Source organism: Rattus rattus, chromosome 4 (genome assembly GCF_011064425.1).
Source record: "Rattus rattus isolate New Zealand chromosome 4, Rrattus_CSIRO_v1, whole genome shotgun sequence".
Lineage (NCBI taxonomy): Eukaryota > Metazoa > Chordata > Mammalia > Rodentia > Muridae > Rattus > Rattus rattus.
This window is the reverse complement of record NC_046157.1, coordinates 168,537,884-168,558,724: the sequence shown is the minus strand read 5'-3', so window position 1 is coordinate 168,558,724 and position 20,841 is coordinate 168,537,884. Positions and strand designations below refer to the sequence as shown.

At 42.0% G+C, this 20,841-nt stretch overlaps 1 protein-coding gene across 1 annotated transcript in view; it reads right to left on the bottom strand.

The window, feature by feature from the left end:
• Window positions 1-20,841, bottom strand: part of Pam (peptidylglycine alpha-amidating monooxygenase) — a 259,796-nt gene that overhangs the window by 144,034 nt on the left and 94,921 nt on the right. The window contains exons 3-4 of the mRNA XM_032901702.1: window positions 5,558-5,963; window positions 4,570-4,690 (exon numbers count right to left, since the gene is read on the bottom strand). Coding sequence (XP_032757593.1) covers window positions 4,570-4,690; window positions 5,558-5,661 — 225 coding nt within the window. The 5' untranslated portion in view covers window positions 5,662-5,963. The remainder of the gene's footprint in view (window positions 1-4,569; window positions 4,691-5,557; window positions 5,964-20,841) is intronic.

Genomic DNA, 20,841 nt, shown 5'->3' with positions numbered 1-20,841 from the left:
AAAGTGTACAATAATAGTAATCTATAATGAACACTCAGAAATATGTTCTCTCCTTGAAGATGCTTCAGAGGAACCGAACATGGGAAAAAGAACCCACGTCGTACTGCAAGATGCCTCCCAACCATTTGCTTAGGCATCAGATTAAATTTAAAAAAAAAAAAAGGGAAAATTACAATTCTATAGCCTTCTCTTAAAAACATAGATTAATTTTAGTATTTGTGGGTGCGCGCGCGCGCACACACACACACACACACACACACACACACACACACACACACACACACAGGAGAATGTTCCTAAGTATATAAATTCAACTGCTTACTCTGTGCAATGTTACTTTGTTTTCAGGGCTGACCACTTGGTACAAGGTAACCAATGGGGGCTCTTCCCTGGGGAAGACATTTCTTAGGCTCTCCTTAGATCTCAGTCTAGTTTTGTTTTGTTTGTTTTTTTGTCTCTTGGTTTTGCCATTTGTTATTGAGTAATAAAGTACCTGGTGGACACAGAGCAATGCTCTTCTGATCACTTAATTATTGTGGTTTGTCCTGGAGTAATCTGTATTTTGATGCTAATTTCGCTGCCCCTAGGACAGCTGCCTAGTCACTACTCAGGATTCAGGTGACTTCACCAGAACCTTCTCCCCATTGAATCTGTAAAGTACAGGTGAGGGGCAGGTACGGGATAGAAGGAGGCCTGTCATTGGAGGAGAAGGAAGGATGGGTGGGAGAGAAGGTTGAAGGAAGAGGAGGAGACTGGAATGGAAAAGAGGAGACTGGAGGGAGAGAGAGAGAGAGAGAAGCCGTGGCAGGACAATATGGCAGGTGATGTTAAGATTCCACGCTGTACCTTTACAGGTTGTTACAAATGTTTTAAGGGATGGATGTGTATTGGGCTTTGTATATTTAGGTGGGCAATTGTATCTTATCAATTGGGTCAAAGGTTATTGTATTGTGTGTTCTTTTATGTGAGGGTTTGAGTGTAGGAAAGTGTGCGGCAGCTGGAGACACTGGGCCACCGCGGAGTTGGGATGTGTTTCCGCAGAGATATCTAGCAGACATCTTGGGGCACTGTAGGTGAACCTAGCGGGATAAAAGACACCAATACATTTTTTATTTTTTTATATTTTTACAACAACACTTAATTCCTGGAAATCCACTTGAACAGTTTTTGTTTTGATTATATGAAGAATATTAAAGGCTGAAACAAACAAACAAAATGTATCCTGGCCTGGGGGTTGGTGAAGCAGCTCAGTAGGTGAAAGGCGCTTGCCTGGAAAACTTGACAGTAAGTTTTATCGCCACATTTTACAGTGGAAGGAGACATCTACTCCTGAAAGTTGACTTTTGATGTCTACACACATGCATTCCTCTCTGCCCTCCCTCTCCTCTCCTCCCCTCTCTTCCCCTCTCTTTCTCTCATCTTTCCCCTTTCTCATACACATACTATTATAAATAAAATTAAAACTTAAAAAGACAGCGCAAGAGTCCCAGTGGCTTTTCCTGAACAGACTGGTTCAGGTTTAACGGGGTAATTTTTAATGGCCGTTCTGAACACCTACCGTATTGGGAAGAACCTCAATGCAGAGGCCTGACATGGCAGGGTGTGTTTTAGCAAGGTGATAATCTGTGCAACCAGTTAGTCGTCCTACTGTGTGAATTAAGCCCTGCTCGCCTTCCTAGCCTAGCTACAGTTATTTCTCCAGCAAGAGAGTTCCATCCGTCTCACCTCTGCCGCACGCATTATCTCCAAGCAGAAGCGATGCTCCCTCACATCTAGACTGAGTGATGCGTTTCTGGGCCTCTCTGGGCTATCGACACGAACGTCTTGCTTCTCCATTATCACCTCGTATGAGTTCCGTTTCACTTGTTGAGCCAACCAAAGGGAAATCTTCTCACCGTACTTCCCAGCTTCACGTTGCCCTCTCTTCTTTGCCCTTCCTTGATTTAAGAAATCCGTTCTTCTTCACATTCTAGATATTCTACATTTCCCCCTCTATCCTTGTTCTCGATCATTTTATTCCCCCTTTGTAGGCTCATCTGTCTTGCTCAGCTCTCATTTCCCCTCTACCTTTAGCTTCCTCGTCCTAACGTTCTTCATTCTCCCTTCCTCTTTCACCTCCTTTCCGCTGACCAGCGTCTGTGTTAACTCCTGCTCTAGCCACGCTGTAAGGCAAGTGGCTGCTTTTTTCCACATAAAGTACCTACAGTCGCATACCTCGGCAGCCACCTCTCTGAGAGTGCCATGGTGAGGAGGAGAGAGCCTTGGTATGTGTCTGCCGAGGGAAGCCTGTCACGTTCCATGAATGCTTACAAGGACTATCATCTGTCGGTCAGCCAGCAAGCAGAGCATGCTACAGCGAGAATGTTGAGGGAAGGTGGTGAAACGTTCCAGCCAGGTCTGAGCTGTTTCAGAGCACCCGAGTCACCCAGCCAGTTGCAGGCCGCAGTTGAGAGCAAGACCAACCTCAACCCAACTTCAATGAACTAGGAAAGGCTAACATAAGCAAAGGTGCCCAAAAGACTGAGGTCACCAAGGACTTCCACTGGGTCAACCTCTCTACATTGCGTTCTGTTGTACTAAGCTAGGCACAACAAGCTAGTGACACCAGGACTCCTTGCTTGTCACTCACATGCAAGAGAAAGATGCATTCTTAGCGAAAGGCCTAATAGTTGATTGGGCTGTTTTAAGACACAGATCTTTTTTTGCAATCAATCACTGTGGAAGGGAAGCCAGATCCAGCCATCTGCTAGCCCTGGCCCACTTCTTCTCCCTCTTGAGGTGGCTCCTGGGAACCACATGGTCTTAGAGAAAGAGCAAAGAGAGCGATTCAGCTGCAAAGACAACCAACAAATGGCTGCCACAGGCCCTGGGCCTACAGTGCAAGCCAAACAGCAGCGGTTTAAGTACTGAATGCTTTCTTTCCATGTAAGATTCTAAAGGTGAACGAAGATTTATTTTATGAAAATGGAGCTCTCCCACTTTTTCCTTCTTTTAAATCAACTCTTCTGGTTCCTCTTTCTGAGAGCAGTGGTTCCGACAGAATTGTCTATTACTGTTGTCGCTCAATAACAAGAATAAAGGGATATTTTCAAATAGCCCTAATTATTTCATTAAACAATAGTGTTCTTGTGGGGCCTGGTAGGAGACAAGCTGTCTTTTAGACCGTTTTAGACGGAACATGCTAATGCATTTCTGTCTCTCAGGCAATGAGGAGACAGAGGCAGCAGGAATACTAGGAGCTTTAGGGCAGCTCACAGTATAGAGGGTAACAAACTTTAAAAAAGAAAGAAAAACAGATGACCAATTAGTCATTGTTTTATATATAAAAAAGAAGCAGCTAAGCTTAAATAAATATAGGTAAAAACCACATTTTAAAACTGAGAGCAAACAAACAGCTCATTTCTTGGGGGGAGGGAGGGACTGTGGTCTTCGTGTTTTGGCTTTAGTGTCGTAGTTACATACTGAATAAGGTGATTATAAACTTCAGGGCCAGGACAGAAATAATGCAATGTACAGAAGAAATACCTGCCTGGTGACGTGGCCATGTGGAGACAGCGTGGGGCCAGCTGTAATGTAGTCACAGATGATCATACTCAAGTATTCAAATACTGTCAGGTATTACCCAGGAGTGAGAGGCCCATGTATTTTCTAGAGCTTCTGGTCGTCCATTTCAAAAGTCGCTTTCCTCAATAAACAGAATACTTTTATTTTCCCAGTGCCAAAAGGGAAAAGAGGAAGTGGAGTGTTATCTGTGAGACTGAGTCATCAGGTAGCCAGCCTCTCCACATCCAGGCCTCTCCTCTCACCGCCTGCAGCCCTTCAAAAAGCACGGGGCTATCTTTTAATGACATACATAAATCCCCCGCACTGCCTGGCCGCAGAGCATAATTAATTCTGGCCTTTCATGCTTAATGAAACACCTTGTACACACGGCAGCGGTGCCGTTGGCTCCTTGCGTGTGCTAGGTCGTGGGATGCCTAGCAACGTTGTTCCACTTCACATGCTCTGCGTCTCGTCTGTGTGAGCACTGCTGTTATCCCTTCAGGACTACAGCTCCAGAAAATTCATCCTGCCACCTGTACGAATAGTTCCCTTAACTTCCTGAACCGTGGAATGTTTTTTTTTTTTTTTTTTTTCCACTTCTTGGCGGCGAACAGAATTTTCTATCTTAATTGTGGCTGCTTCGGAAGGGTATTTTAAAAACACAGTAATCTGGTCCATGCAGCTGCTCAGCCCTATTTCCCTCGTTAGAACATTTTGCCTTATCTTTGTGCATATTTAGACGCTGCACTGCAGAGGACATTCCCCCACAGAGAATCTCAAAACATAAAAAATTTTTAAGTTTCTGTTTGAATCACAAATAACAGAATGGGTAACGTTTTTCATAAACATAATTGAACTGAAATTATCCTCCCCTGAAGTCTTACCCCTTTCACAATACTCCAGCCTCAGTTGAAAAGTATAAAAGCAAAGAGCTCACTACAGCTACAAATGCGAGTGCCTTGTCCTACCTTCAGTTTTAGACCGTGCACAGAACAGGTGGATAATAAAGTACAGAATTCCACGCACCTCTTTAGGTGTAACCCCAGGCATGCGAATATCCAGCGCAAAATCTGATGCATCAAGAGGGGTGACTGGTCCAATGGTACCAAGGCATTCATTGGAAAATGATCTGGTAGTTTCTTTAAACCTTAAGAAGATAATTTGAACATTCTTGAGCATAATTGGAAGGGTAGAAATAAATCCTATGTCCTTAAGTTTAAGGATTATTAACTTATAACCAATTTGTAAGCAAAAATAAAACCAGAAGAACTAAGCAGGGTCTAAGGTTCGACCCAATAAGTGCTCATAATACATACATATTTCTACTTGATGAAGACGTTATCGTCCTCACGCACACGCTGATTTTCTAGTGGCAAGACTGTGAATCGTAACCCACTGGCATTTTGTCAACTCTGAGTGCCCAACATTACTAATAGGAAACAAACAACAGAAAACCCTAGGCACAGCCTTGCTAGGTACAGTTATATGAGGGCGAAATAAACACTGCGATGTGAATTACACACGTACAAGTACATAAATATTTCATATGGTAATTACGAGGTGCGTGTATACAGCTCGATATTTCCTAGTGAGCTATTACAGCCAATGATCTTCTCCCCACCGCCGATCTATCTTGATATTTTATTCCTCCAGCTGTTACATATAGGAAGGCATTCAAGTCTAAACAACTATATTGCAGTTTCTGAAATATTTCCCCAAGAGGGTGCGATTAGTTTTGGAAATCACAACTTCTAATTGGTGTTCCGAAAGCCAGGATAGCAGCAGCTTGGCTACAGGACTGTGAGTGGGCTTTTAATGCAAGGGGCACTTCAGGAGAAGTTACTGAGCAAAAATTGCGAGACGTTTGGGTAGAGAAAATCAGCCTTGTGGAGATTTTTTTTTTTTTTTCAAAGACCAGGCTACTCCAAGTGACTACATTTCTAAGGAGCATACACAGACCCCACCCCAACCTCCTTCCTCCTGCCTAAAGGAAACAAACAAGCCGAGCACGCACCTCTTAAAGACAGAAAGTGGGTTTCTGAAGGCCAGGCAGCTGCTCTGCAGGGCGAGCAGCCCCAGCAGCAGCAGTAGCAGACCGCTGCGGGCGCGTCCGGCCATGTCCGCGCAGGACCAGGGCAGCGGGCAGTGGCCGGGCCGGCGGGATGGCAGGGCTGGCGGCCGCAGCTACTTCATGGCCCCGGGCGAGGGCGATGCGCGGCCAGCCGGGTCCGCTCCGTCCGCTCCCGACGCGTGGGAAGCGGCTCTGGAGTCCGCTCCGCCCGCCCGCTGGAGCCGCCCGCCCTCCAGAGCGGCCGCAGCCGGTGGCAGCCACAGGGCTGGAGGAGCAGGGTCCTTATCGCTCGCAATGCCAGGGGCTGTGAGGGCTATCGCGCAGACCCGCGTCAGTCATCATTCGGAACCTGCAAAAATAGAAGCAGATAATGGATGACTAACACATTACAGCATTTGTCCTCAGCAAATCCCAGCTGAGGTTCCTTAATACACCAGGAGTTTCACAAGCTTGCGCCCAAGCCTGGGGAAAATGCTGGTCTGTTGATCTCTCTCCACCCCAGCGACAAGCCCCCGCGACTTCACAGACCCTGAGCAAAGCCCCAGTCCTGCCCTTAGCTTGCTCTTCCTCCCCAACACCCACTCCGCGTTTGTTTTTGTTTTTTATTTTATTGTTCTGATTTTTACCTGGTTCTTCACCCTACATTCCCTTCTATCTAGCCCACTTCTACGGGTTTCTCTCTCTATTACTCTCTCATCTCATGGGGGGGGGGGAAAGCCCTGCTCCAGATCTCCGTTCAATGTAAACAAAGTTATTCACTCAGATCACTGACTAAGGAAAAAGGAATAAACCAGAGAGGCGAAGACAAAGCACTTAGAGACCACGATAATCGGGCAGAAAAGATGAGAACAAAGACATTTCACGTACAAGCACCACAGGGCTACAGATGAGAAGAGAAAGAGATACCCCCGCCTGCACAGACAGGCATCTCTAGATAAGCAATTGCCCAAGTTCTCAGTATTACTCTAAAACTCTACAGTTAACCGTCTGTGCTTTGCAAATGCCCATTCAAAAGCTGGCATCTAGTATCCAAATCAATCATTTCTTCCCATTGTGGCATGCTGCCCCAAAGATACTCTATCCTCCATAAAGTTTAGAAACTGGTAACACAACTAGGAAAGGGTGGGAGTGGAGTGGGAAGGGTCTTAGCCATCCTCTAAATGCAGTATCTCTGGAAAGGCTGTCATCAAGAACTCCCTATTAATAGGAGTAAGAGATGGGGGAGCTCAGGGAAGGAGACCTCAAAACTATGGCTGACTTTGTTTCGCTGAATAATTTTAGGACAAGGAAATCAACAGCCTTTTACAAGGAGGTACTAAAATCCAGGTCCTCTTATGTTTATTCCTTCTCTCTACACAAGCACTCCGTTTCTCCCGTATGAAAATCCAGCTGCAGAAGGGAGCACAGCTGTCTCCCATGCTTAGCCTGAAACCCTACTGTCTCAGTACAGGAAACAGGAACGGACTCTACTGGACAGACTCCCAGGACCAGACCATGTACCAGGCACATGTGAATACCAAAGGGGTGATTTTCTGGAGCCTTAATTAAGCCAATAAAAATGTGCAGTCTGCATTCCGCAAACACCACCCCCCTTACAGAGAAAGCAGTATGTTCCTAATATTTCTGGCTAGTGGGAGAGTCACAATCCCATCTTTGTCCACTATACTGTGCTCCCCGCACCCCTTTCCCAAGCGTTTAAGTTAGTATGCTTTTCCCCTGGGCTAACTTTGTCAATATCCTCAATGTTAACCCCTTCAGGCTTAGGGGAAACGTCCTCTGTAGAGGCCTCGCAGAAAATGTGACATTCCATGCGCAGCTCAACTGAGCTAAACTCTTAAAATAGTCACGCTATGACTTTACTAGTTGTTTGTGTGTAGTTGCGCTGAACACTTTCCAGATCAGGTGTTGAATCTGAGAACGATACGGCATTAATGTAAAATGTCTCGTTCCCATTGTGAAAAATAGCTTCTGTACAACAGAGCTCTAAATGTTTAACCCATATTTATAAACATGGTGCAGAGAACGTCAAATCAGTTGATTTCACGAATAACAGTAAAGGGAACAAAAGTCAGGAGCTGGGGGGACAGCTTAAGCTTACTTAGCAAGCAGGAGTTCTAAGTTCAATTGGATTATCAAATGAATAAGTCGATAATTTAGACATTCTCCACAATAATACGCTAGCCTCTAAATTTCCCGCTATAACTCATGGCATAGTGGAGCTAAGCCCGTGTGTGTGTGTGTGTGTGTGTGTGTGTGTGTGTGTGTGTGTGTGTGCAGCATGTGCATGTAAACGTGTGCATGTAAAAACCAAAACATAAATAAACTTTAATTGTAAACTGAATAATACTCAATCATGGCCAAGACAATCTAAGTTACACACCACATACCAAATATAAATAAACTAAAATTTAATGTTCCACTACCTCAGGGATGCTTGAGGCTCACCAGCGCCCAAGGGCCACAGGTGATTTGCATAAGCGATGATGTTTTTTTAAAAGACTGTTAGTGTTTGTTTGAACTTTTGCCTTTGCCTCCCTGTTTGAGATCAGTGACAAAAACCTTGAGCTGTCCTTACTCTGGGTAAAGGAAGTCTCCTGGGGATGGCGATGTTAGTGTGGAAGGCTAGGCCACTGTCTTAGTACCAACCAAGTACAGTCCTGGCAAGTGACAATGTTGAACATTTTCTGAAGTTCTCTCTTTAAAAAAAAAATGTATATATTAGGAAAGGAATTCTGTGTCATTCAGAACAGGATTCAAGGACGGTCCTTGTTTGAGCCTGCAAGGATTAAACAAAACACTGGAAAACAAACTTACTGTTAAAATTCTGTAAGAGGAACACGCCCTTAAGTATACTAGCCTTGGAAATAAAATTCCACTTAACTCCCTGATTGATTTTATTACCTTTGATGTCCCTAAACCACCCACTTAAAGGAAAGAGAAGCTGTGGGCAGGAGCCCAGATGGTATTTGCAACCATAGATACAATACCCTTTACTACCGAACTGAAAGAAAATTATGATTCTTAAATCTTTCAAAGATGGAATACACATTATAATATGACAATAAATATGTTTCACCACTACCACTTCATTTTCATAATCCCTATTAATGTAGGATATGAAATATTCCAATCTTTTCTCTCAACAGGTTTAAAATTCATACTATATGATCCCAACATAATGCCTTTACGCACTCAAAGCTCCTTAATTTGGTATAACGCACAAAACGTTGTGATCTGTGTTTGTGTTTGTTCGGATGACTAACATTAAAGAGAGAAGGCAAGTTATTCAGGAGGTAAGAACTTCACACAACTGATGGGAGCACCAGTCCCAGAAAAGACCAGAAAAGACTCAGATGTCTGAGAAAGGGAAGTGTCCTCAAGATGGAATGAACAAGAAGTGTTGGATGGCAACGTCAACAGAAGGCACAGCCTGGGCGTGCCCAGTACAGCAGACAGCAGGAGCAGAATCGCCCAGGTGGGGAAGAGGGCGTGGCGTGTTTGAGACGCAGCCATAAAGACTACTTCCTGGAGACAGAAATCCCGGGCGCCCATTTTATCTGCAATACCAAGCACATACACTGTTTATACCTCCATAACGTCACCAGGCAAGGACGATTTACAGTTTATGCCTCTATGGGTTTTAACTCTAGAAAACTGTTGGGTAGGAAGTTGGGGCTGTATCGGGGGGACCATAAAACTACCTGAGAGCGTTGGTCATCCTCACTGATTTTATCTAACAAAGAAAAAGGAAAACCCTGAAATCTGTAATTGGTTAAAGGCTCAGAGAAACATATTGACTCTCTGTTCATGGATTAATATACTCAGTGAGAGACGTGGAAGAGACTATGGCTACTGAGAAACTGAAGGAAAACTGCCCAGTGTTTGCTCTGTCCGCCTGAATGAGCGTGGTTTCCCTATGCTTTAATTTCTTCACCAACAGAAATGATCGCGCCACCTACTTCCTAAGAGCTATTCCAGGAATAAGTGAATTAATCTCGTAAGGACAGAGCCAAGTGTGCACTAAATGCTTGCAATTATTGCTGCTCCAAATACATATTCATCGCCTTAATGTTGAGGACAGTGATAATCAGACAGATAAATTCCCAGGTTTACAGAAAGTGCTTTCTAGGGTGGGGGAAGGAAAAAAACCCAACAAAACAAAAATAGCCAGCAAATTATGAATTTCACTTACTTTCCAGGAGATTGACTGAGGCTAGAAGGATTTGGCTAAACTGATTAAAGTTGTACATCCATTCACACAGCAACTTGATTTCTGGGAAATTCTTCTTGAACAAAATCTAACCCATGGCACAAAAATGTCAGCAAAAATATTTAATAGCACTGTTCAAAATAACAAAGAACTAGATGCTTTTAATAGTAGCACTGGAAGCTACTTAAATGTACATCAAAAGCAGATTGGTCGTTATTTTTTAAAATAAGACTTTAAAAGAATATGAAGGTGTCCCTTTTAAAAAGAGAAGTTTCTTTTGAAAGCCAAGAGCAGTTTATAATACATTATTTTTTCACCTTGCATAACTAAAAAAATTAAGAATCTCAGAGAAATGCTGCCATTACAGTACAAAAAATAGATTTTCTACAAATATTAAAGATGAAGTTATTCACCTTCTGCTTAAATACTCCTAGATATTTTAGGGGGATTTTTGCTTTAAAACAGGTACACCTCTGCTTGTGAGACGCCTTGTCATCTAAAGGACCTGATGCTGAGTCTGGAGACCTGAGACTTAAATTCTCAAGACCTACATGGAGGAATCCATCTCTGTACATGCATACATGCACGCGCACACAAACACACACACACACACACACACACACACACACGCACACATATATACATACACAAATAAATAATCCAACTTAAAAAAAAAAACTAAAAAATGCATCCTACTATGTGGCTAGCGATTAGTGCCAGATATTGGAAGATAAACGCCCCTACTCTCTTCTGAAGGCTGCTTGGGTATCCCTACTAAATGGCGGCTGGCTTTTCCCAGTGTAGTCTTTTATAATTGTAGCACCAGAAATGTATCTATAGTAAGCCATTCTATTGGCCACACAGATGAGCTCCACCTCTGGAAGCTTTCATTATATAGATTTTGTCTAGTTAAGACCATGTGCATGTTGACTCTTTGCAAGTAGTCTGTTCACCAAGGTTTCTACTGTACAGTTACTATTTCCCCCTTTAATTAATGATTTTAGTGGGGAGGTTATTTTTACTTCATAACTTTTTCTTCAGACTTTCAACTTATTTACTTCAACTTACTTTGTATCACAATGAGCTCATCTTTTTTGTTCAATGGGTTTTAATGTTACTATATTTTAAGTGCATTGTCTTGATGCTAACATTGTCTCAGTTGTAGCCCTCTCCAAAGCTACCTTTGCGTCTCTTTGACATTCGCCCATGATTCTTGGAGTAGCGGACTTTCCATTCTTCATCCCACTTGGCGTCTGTTGACATCCCAGAATGGGCTCTTCACCTTATTTGGATTCTGACAGTACCACATGATTTACTTGACTCTGACATGTCCTCCGTAGGACATTCTGGCCCCACTGGAAGGTGGCAGCAGCTTTATCTTTAAGAGGTAAAGCCTAAAGGGAGTGGTGGATATCTGAATGCATGTTTTTGACGCTGATAAGGAGAGACTAGATCTTTCTTCTTTCTGTCCTGTGTTTTCAGCAATGAAGTAAATGGCTGAGCTCTACGACACTCTTCCTAAGAGGTCCGATGTTTTATAGCAGGCTCGAAAGAAACTGAGCCAAGCTCCTGTGGACCAATGCCCGTCTTCTTACAAAGTGATTGTCTCAAGTACCTGCTACCCTATCAGAGAGCTCACTAAAACACCATGTCCCAATCTAACCGCATCCACACGTCCTTCCCCCATGGCCTGACACCTGTCCCATGATGGCTTGGATGTCTGTCTCCTGTGCTCCATTTAATGGCTTTGGGATAGTATTATCCAAGAATGGATAGGAAGGAAGTTAATGTTGACAAAGCAAATTATAGAAAGTAACTGCATCTATTTTTAAAAAAATTAGAGATGCTCCAACTTAAACGGTTGCATTTCAACTAATATTTTTACATGAAGGGGCGAGGGGGCTACCACGTTCTGTTGACATGTTTTTGTAGCATAAATTTAATTTTTATCAGCTAGGGTTTGTTTTTCATAACCATGAGAAATGTAGCCATATGTGCCTTTAAAAGTATCCTATTGAATGAGGTTCTTCACACTTCAACTTAAAGGTTACCCTGGAGTTAGGTGACGTTTCAGGAAAGCACCAGCCTTTTCCTTGCTCAGGAAGATCACAGACTGAATGCTTTGCTGGTTACACAGCAGAGCTGCAGTGTCCCAGGGCTTTAGCACTTTTAACATCTGGGCTGAAGAATCCTCTGATGTGCCAGGCTGTCCTCTGTTTCACCAGATGTTAATAGTCATAGCCTTGGCCCTCACCCACTCGAAGCCAGCAGCACTCCTCTGAGCTGTGGCAACCTAAAATGTCAACAGACATTGTCAAATGTCATCAGACGGGTAAAATAACCCTGCCTGAGAATTCCTGTTGTAGGTCATTAAGATGACGTTTAGTTTGTTAACCAACGCAGTGCCACTCCTGTTGAATACACATAAAAGTCTAAGAATATGTTTATGAATATAGAGCCTTCAAAAATTATGAAAACAACAGAAAACATTTATTTCCATGTACGCTTTCTATTGAATATATACACTGTATTGAATACACCCCTCAACACACACACACACACACACACTCACACTCACACGCACGCACACACACATGCATACACACATACACACTCACTCGCGCTATCTATCTATCTATCTATCTATCTATCTATCTATCTATCTATCTATCTATCTATCTATCTCTCACTGAATCCTGACTATGAGGATTAGGTATTCACTCTTCTTTTATAGATGAGGAAACTAAGTCTCAGAAAAATTAACTTAATGTTTTAATTATGAAGCAGTAGAACTTGGACTCTAATCCTGACTGGCGAACGTCAGCATCCATGTCCTTAAATACCACCCAACACAAAACAGACCCTTCACATTCACAGGGGATCATCCAGGTCCTCTGCCATAGGCACTTCGCAGAGTTTTAGTTCATCATAATTCTCAGCAAAGCTCTGTGACATTTGAGTGGCCGTTCCTCTTTTACAGCAGTGAAAACTGGAAAGCGGTGCGGACAGGCAATCCTGCTCAGGGTGGACAGCCAGCTGCACAATGGGACCTAGGCTTCTACTCATTCCCTCAGTGGGAAGCTTTAACATTCCTCTACAGCCTTACAGACATTGCTCATTTAGCAACACAGTAGGAAACAAAGCAAAGGCAAATAAATGGCTATGCTGCAAACCTGATGCAAAAATACATTCTGTTTGGCTTACAAGGGTCTTTCCCCAAATCAAAATTTCACATCAAAGTCAGATTTCCATCATCTCCAACTGCCAACAATCAGCTATGCCATGGTTTTTTTTTTTTTTTTTTTTTTTTTGTGCCAAGTCTTTTAGTCAGGCTGGCAATCAGGATGTCCACAGTCTTCTCAACTCCCTATATGCTCTCGGACTTTTAGTCAGGAGTAGTTTTCGATATCACAAGGACTGTCTATGCAATGATCATAGTATTTTTTTTCACTTGCTTTTTGCTATTTTTATACCTAGCTCACTTATCCCATTTACTACCTGATACCTTAAAATCATTTATGCTGTGATCATTGATGTTTAGAGCTCTTTTCCTCATGTAGCATAGGAAAGTTCACTCTACATATACATAAAGTTTACCATCTACAAATGCTGTATCAATCCTCCAACCTCAGTTCTTTTTCATCAGCAAGACACCAGATGGGTGGCATTGTATGCTCTTGGATTTATTTTTATATTCATGTCCTCTAACATGCTGCCACCCTGAAGTAGCCTTTGATTATGCGTCAAAATGGGCTTGGTATCTGCTAGAATATATATGTTTAAAAGTCCCAGGGGTATCTGTACAGAAAATATCTTATGTCTGCATGGATGTGGCACCTGTCAATAATAAATCTGATGGCCTATGGTGTAGGTAGGAAATAGGTGGGACATCTGGGAGGCAGAAAGGATTCTAGGATGGTGTCAGGCACAGATTATCCCTGAAATATGTAAAGAGTACAGATGCATGGTGCTCGAGCACGGGTGACCAGCCATGTGGCAGAAAGTAGACTAGGATAAATGGGTTATCTTAAGTTATGATCTAGTCAGAGAAAACCATAACTATATGGCTATGGTATCTAATCCACTGCCAGCGGGTCCTCCTATAAAGAAGAAATCCCTGGTTTACAAGCAGCATTGTTCGCAGCTCTACAGGCTTCACTGGCAGGGTCTCAGGAGACTGCTGACCTGCACAGAAAAGCATTAGCAGTGTGTAATGATGTCACAGAGGTGGCATCCTTACTTATCTGCCCGCCAGGCATTTTATTGGTTTTTAAGCATATAATTTCATTTCGGAAAAGTCAAAACAATTCTGCAGCTGTCACTTTGCTCCTCTTTTAAACAACATCCTGAGTGAATAGACAGGCTGTTAACTCTGCTTCATGACTATTCCATACAGAGACTTCTGTTCTAAGATATTTCTGTTCTAGGCCAAGAGGTAAACAAGGGTCAGATTCACAAGCTCTCCCAAACGGTGCTTGAGAGATTAACAAACTCGCTTCTTCATCCTCGGTGAGTTTATCAGGAAGTTGTTTGTAACTAATCCCAGTGAGCCGGCAAAATTTCAAATGTCAAGTTGGTTGTTTCAATGAAGTATGAATCACCAAATAGCCCACTCAGACTGGTATTAAAAGATTAAGATCTTTTGCATTAATATTGTCATCTTCCTATAAAGGTGTTAGCCTTCTCTTCCACTTAAAGGAAAGTGAGTGTCATAGAGGAAGGCAGCCTCCTGAGTTGAAAGGCAAATGTTAGCACACCAGCCTCCCGAGGATGAGGATGTGGTGTGGAGATGGGGACCTGCTGTCCTTGCGTTCTCTCGCCATTAGTCAATGCATTTTTAATGAGGTTCTTATGACTTTTCCTATTTATTGCGCTACCTTCACATGCATGGCTATTCCTGAAGCACTGCCTTCTCCATTTTGCTAAATGCTTCTCAACGACGTCAGAGGCAGGCATTCCAGCTACACATGGGAGACTGGCTCAGACCTAGACCCTGCACTGTGAGAAAAAAAAATATTCTTTTTCTTTGAGAAATCTATTGAAGACAATAGTGATTTTTTTTTTTTGCTTCCTGTGTTCCCCAGAAGGATTCTCTTTCCTCCCACAGCAGTGAATGGTGTTTGCAAACGCTTCTTTGTTTTCATTTCGAATGTTTGAATCCTCACAATAAAATGCCCATAAATACAGCTCTTCCTATTACAAACGTTTTGGTCTTCTCTTCTTTAAGTCTCTGAAATGTATAATTACAGTGTTCAAAGTAAAATCTACAATCTTATAGTTCTATTATGTAATTGAAAACTTATGGGAGTTTTGCTTAAAGATCATGAAGGAACATCAAAACGTTTTCCTCTTATATAATTCTGTGTAACTGGGTTTATAGTAACCTACAGGATTAAACATGATATGTACTGCACATGCCCGCTCAATATCACTACTGTGCAATTTTAATGTCATTCTCAAAGGTATACAGTTGAACACAGTCGCTTAGAAAACATAGAAGCTACAATAAGGTTCATATTAATCATAAGATGACAATCTGAAGTTTTAAATATGCAATTCACCAGTGAAAGGGGCACAGCATAATGAAGCAGCATGGGTAAAGATTTTAATCTCTGGTCCATATTAATAAGAGTTTTCTTTGATCGACTTCCCAAAACTCCCCATGAACTATCAGCAGAGAGCTTCATAATTTTCTTCTGCTTGAAGATGATCAAAGCATTCTCATATTTCTTTGCTGCTGCTGCACAAACAGGTGGCGGGTTTATTTCATTGCTAGTAAAGCTCTTTCTTGCTGTCCTGCGCTTGGGAAGAAGTGGTTTACTTCCACAAGGTGCTTACAGAATGGCTTGGTTCTTCCCCATCTCTAATCCTCTTTACAAGGTTTCCCAGAGAGATCTGCAGGATACCTGGAACTAAGCCGAAAGCTCAGGAAAGAAGATGCCCATGAGCCTCCAAGCTCATGAGAGACCCCCTGGTGTACTCCTAGCGGTGGCATTCCAGACTCGGGCCTGAGCACACCTGCTTCCTCCCGCTCGCCTTGTCTCTGCACCCCTGAAGTTAAGTTCTCTTCCTGAGTTATAACAAAGCTACTCTCAAGTTTTCGCAGAAAAGTGTGAAATTGTGGTAGTTTCCAGTTTTAACCAAAATAAAGAGGAATGAAAGGCCACATGGAAAAGTGATTCCTTCTACTTAAAAAAGTAAAATCCTCTTATACATGAGGACGTTTAAGAATCTATACATTAAAGCAATGAGCCCATTAACAGCGCAGTATCAAACAGTGCAGGGTAGATGCTAGGGGAGACAGTGCTTTAAGTACTCTGCACATATGTGTTTTGATTTTCACAGTATCCTGCAAATGGATTCACTATTATCTCCCCTTCAGATAAAGGACATCGAGAAGTTAAGGACCTTGGTGCCTGCGGAAGGAGAGACGTATGGACTGAAATTCAGATTTAGCCAACTTTAAAAGCAGGAACTGTTGTCAGTCACCAGGTTTCACGTCTGGTCTTATATGAAAATACATAAAAGCTAAATGAACAATAACGGAATCAGCAATGCTCCTAAGTGAATTCATTTTTTTAATCATGCATAATTAAAATCAATAGTACACCTAGGAATAAGACATGCTAATTGTTTCCTATAGTTAATTTCACCCACACTCTTCTGGGAATTTGGGGGGGGGAGGAGCGTACTGGTATGAAATACAGGGCAAACGTCTTAGAAATGGAGTCAGAAAACATGGGTCCAAGTCTTATTTCAGCAGTCTACCTCACATGGGCTAAAAGTGAGGGACATGCCCAATGGCCCATCAAAGGGCTCTTGAAGGAGACAAAACAACTGGGGCCAATTCTGAAGAATAAAGCCAAGGAAATCATAATCTAATATTAGGGCTTCAGATTTGACTTTATCGGTAGAAATATAAAATCTCTCTTTGGTCTTCCCAATTTAGCACTGTTCATTCTGGATCTATTTATAGCTCATCTTCAAGTATCTTTTCGGATAGTAGAACACGTTCAGACAGCAGACACTTTACAGTTAGTGAAGAGTTGAAAAAGAGCATGGCTTCAATGTTCAATTAAGTCATCCTGTTGTATACACACACACACACACACACACACACACACACATGCAAGAACTGACTAGTAATAAAGTCACACTTTTATGTCTCATGACAAACCGTATAGACTCAGACTCACAGATCCGATCAGCCCAAGTAATCTGCAGTAGAGGAAAACACACATCTATACTCCAAACCCAGTTAGGTGTTTCTGGAACAAACTGAATATAGAATTATAGACCAAACCAGGTTCTTGGGGCTTACATGAGACAAGTGGATTCTTACTAGAGAACCTCTCCCATCTGCTGAGGATGGTACTGTAGAGTAAGGCATTTTACGTGATGCAATGTGCTGTATGGCTTTTGATGGAGAAGCACTAAGTCTCATAAGGGTGATGATGTCTACTGTGATTCACTTGATTCTGCTGAATGTAAGTCTTATTAGATGGGTCATTTAAATTGTTTTTCTGGAAACTGGTTGTTTGGCGTGGGATTTTAAAAATCAGTACAGCTGCACAATTTCCATCTTTTTAAGTTTGCTTCCCATTATAATTCCAACAATATATTTTTCGTAATCTGGATGGGCCCAGACTACTTTGAAATAACACACGCCAAAAAGACTTATTAAAAATAGAAACTGAAGGGATTTTGTAGATTTAAGTACAAAATTTGTAAGTGTAAAATTATGGATTTATAAGAGTTCGTATTGTTATGTAAAAATACACAAAAGGCTGAGGATGTAGTTTCATAGTTCCAGAATGTGCAAAGCCCTGGTTTGAGCCTTGTTAAAACCAGAAACCAAAAGGAGGAGGAGAAGGAGGGGAGGAGGAGGAGGGGGGGGGGGGAGGGAGGGGAGGAGGGGGGGGGGGAGGAGGAGGAGGAGGAGGGGGAGGAGGAGGAGGAGGGGGAGGAGGAGGAAGAAGAAGAAGAAGAAGAAGAAGAAGAAGAAGAAGAAGAAGAAGAAGAAGAAGAAGAAGAAGAAGAAGAAGAAGAAGAAGAAGAAGAAGAAGAAGAAGAAGAAGAAGGAGAAGGAGAAGGAGAAGGAGAAGGAGAAGGAGAAGGAGAAGGAGAAGGAGAAGGAGAAGGAGAAGGAGAAGGAGAAGGAGAAGGAGAAGGAGAAGGAGAAGGAGAAGGAGAAGGAGAAGGAGAAGGAGAAGGAGAAGGAGAAGGAGAAGGAGAAGGAGAAGGAGAAGGAGAAGGAGAAGGAGAAGGAGAAGGAGAAGGAGAAAGAGAAGGAGAAGGAGAAGGAGAAGGAGAAGGAGAAGGAGAAGGAGAAGGAGAAGGAGAAGGAGAAGGAGAAGGAGAAGAAAGAAGAAGAAGAAGAAGAAGAAGAAGAAGAAGAAGAAAAGAAGAAGAAGAAGAAGAAGAAGAAGAAGAAGAAGAAGAAGACGACCACCACCACCGTAGTCATTTCTAAAACTTTAAAAATTCTGTTGATAAAATCAAACAACAAGTATTTAGCAGTCTCCACAATCAAACTTAACCTGAATATACATAAAAACGCTGCCCATAATAATGACATTTTCAGAGAATTATCTTTATTTATTCAACGTTATTGGCCTGTGCCTCATCACGTCATTTGAAGTCATAAAATCTGGCCCAGAAGACCACCTCAGTGACTCGAACAGACATTCCCCCCCCCCCCGAGATACCAGCTTCTAGACCGCTACACACAATCAAACATGTATCTAGAAAATTCTGAATATGCTGTACTGATTTCTGCTCTTCTGGCAACAAGGAGCTCTTGTTTTATTTTCTGGAAGCTTCATTTACAGTTAAATACAAACGATAACTTAAGTGATAAAGATGAAGGAATGAGTTAAGTACGGTGTAAGAAAAACAGTTCAAACTGTTCATGAAGTAAACTAAAATTCGTAAAGGGGTGAAATTCCTTGTGTGTTCTCCACCTTATAAAATTTGCTACATTTTTCTTGAGGACCACAGAGTTATTTTAATACATTATGAGAGTATTAATTGTTTCAGTCTGGATTAGCTAAATCAGTATTTTAAGATGGTCTAGTTCATTTCTTGATTCTGAAAATTTATGACTATGTCCTCACCTTTTCATACAATATTAAAATTCTGCTCTTATCAAAGGGGTCGATACTTTGATTAGTATATTTTTATCTTAGCCAAATACTAAATTTAAAAATTACAAAAATGAATGAACTAAGCAGTTACGTTATTAGCCTGAAAGACTAAAATTTAGAAAATTTCCCTTTCGTCTGCTATTTGATTCACTGTTGGTATATCACTGTAATGAGATAAAGGTTCATTAATGCTTCCTTTGTTATGTGAGATCAAAACACAGTAGAATGGAATTTTTTTTTTTTTTTTACTGAGTTACAATTATCCTCCGAGGACATAGCAAATGAGCTATCATTAAAAATCTTTAAATTTAATTATGTAAGATGCTTCAATACATAATCAAAACACATAACAGATATAAACCAAGCATTTCAGTCCTATCCCTGAAACCTTTTGCATCTGAATTTTTTTTCCTAAGAAGAAAGTCAGCATTAATAAAACTAGACAAAGATACTATAGAGAACAATCATATGCTTGTCTATAAGACTGCACGTTTTAAGCTGACTGCTGAGTGTATCTGATTAATGGGCAGAGACCCCCACAGTCAAGTTTTGGCTTTGGAATACCATGGTGCCGTTCCATCAGCAGAAAGATCATCGCGTCAGTACAGCACTGTTTTCCCAAAGTGAATCTGTTAATGCTGCGGATGAACCCTAACTTAGACCTCGCACTCACGAGTTGCTCTTCTTCTGTGTCTCTTTTGCACAATTCACTAAGGTCTACTCTCAAATAATTAACTCATCAGGTCGGCCTAATATAGACAGAGATTATTTTAAAAAAATCAAGGAACATGACTGGTCATATGCCGCCTTAAGCAATCATATTTTGAGGCTTAGAGTATGCTTGGGGAGCTATGGATAACACCAACATCATGTCAAAGGAATCGACCGTGCAAACATTATGACCATTCTCGGGTTTACCTTCCTGTGGCTGCGTTAGAAGCCCTAGAAGCCATATAAATGTTTATAACCTTGTCCCTCACCCCTGAATCTGGGTGTCAATCCTCTATCTTTGACCCGTTAGTTTGGTGTCAATAAAGTGCCACCGTTTCTCATCACTTCATCGGGTGGCAGTGGAACCAGATTTTTCACTCTGTAACCTGAGTTTCCTTTCCTTCAACCTACCCCACAGAGTACTCTGGATTGAAGATCTAGTGTTAGCTGCCTTTGCCCTTCTGTCTCCACCTTCCTCTTTTCATATCAACACTCTGGTTTTGTTCTCCCAAAGACTAGACTGGATTTCCCAACCATCTCATTTTCGTATGCCACTTGTAAGAAAATACCAAGTAGGAGTCTTTTCTATAAAATATTATAAAATTTGTGTTTAAGACAAGGAATTAAGATTTTTTTCATCTGCCCTGAAGCTTGTAAGATTTCTATGTAAATATTTTAATATACCTTCCCCAAGTAAAGCTTTTATTTACAAAAAAACTCCACTGCTATTTTCTAGGAATCTGATGGCCTGGAGCAGAGTGATCTTTCAACCTCTGGAGCATGACCCCTTCCTCCTTCATTTCCTGTTCTCCATAGAGCATGACCCTTTCCTCCTTCCTCCTTCATTTCCTGTTCTCCATGGAGCATGACCCTTTCCTCCTTCATTTCCTGCTCTCCATAGAGCATGACCCTTTCCTCCTTCCTCCTTCCTTTCCTGCTCTCCATGGAGCATGACCCTTCCTCCTTCCTCCTTCCTCTTTCCTTTCCTGCTCTCCATAGAGCATGACCCTTTCCTCCTTCATTTCCTGTTCTCCATGGAGCATGACCCTTTCCTCCTTCATTTCCTGCTCTCCATAGAGCATGACCCTTTCCTCCTTCCTCCTTCATTTCCTGCTCTCCATAGAGCATGACCCTTTCCTTCTTCCTCCTTCATTTCCTGT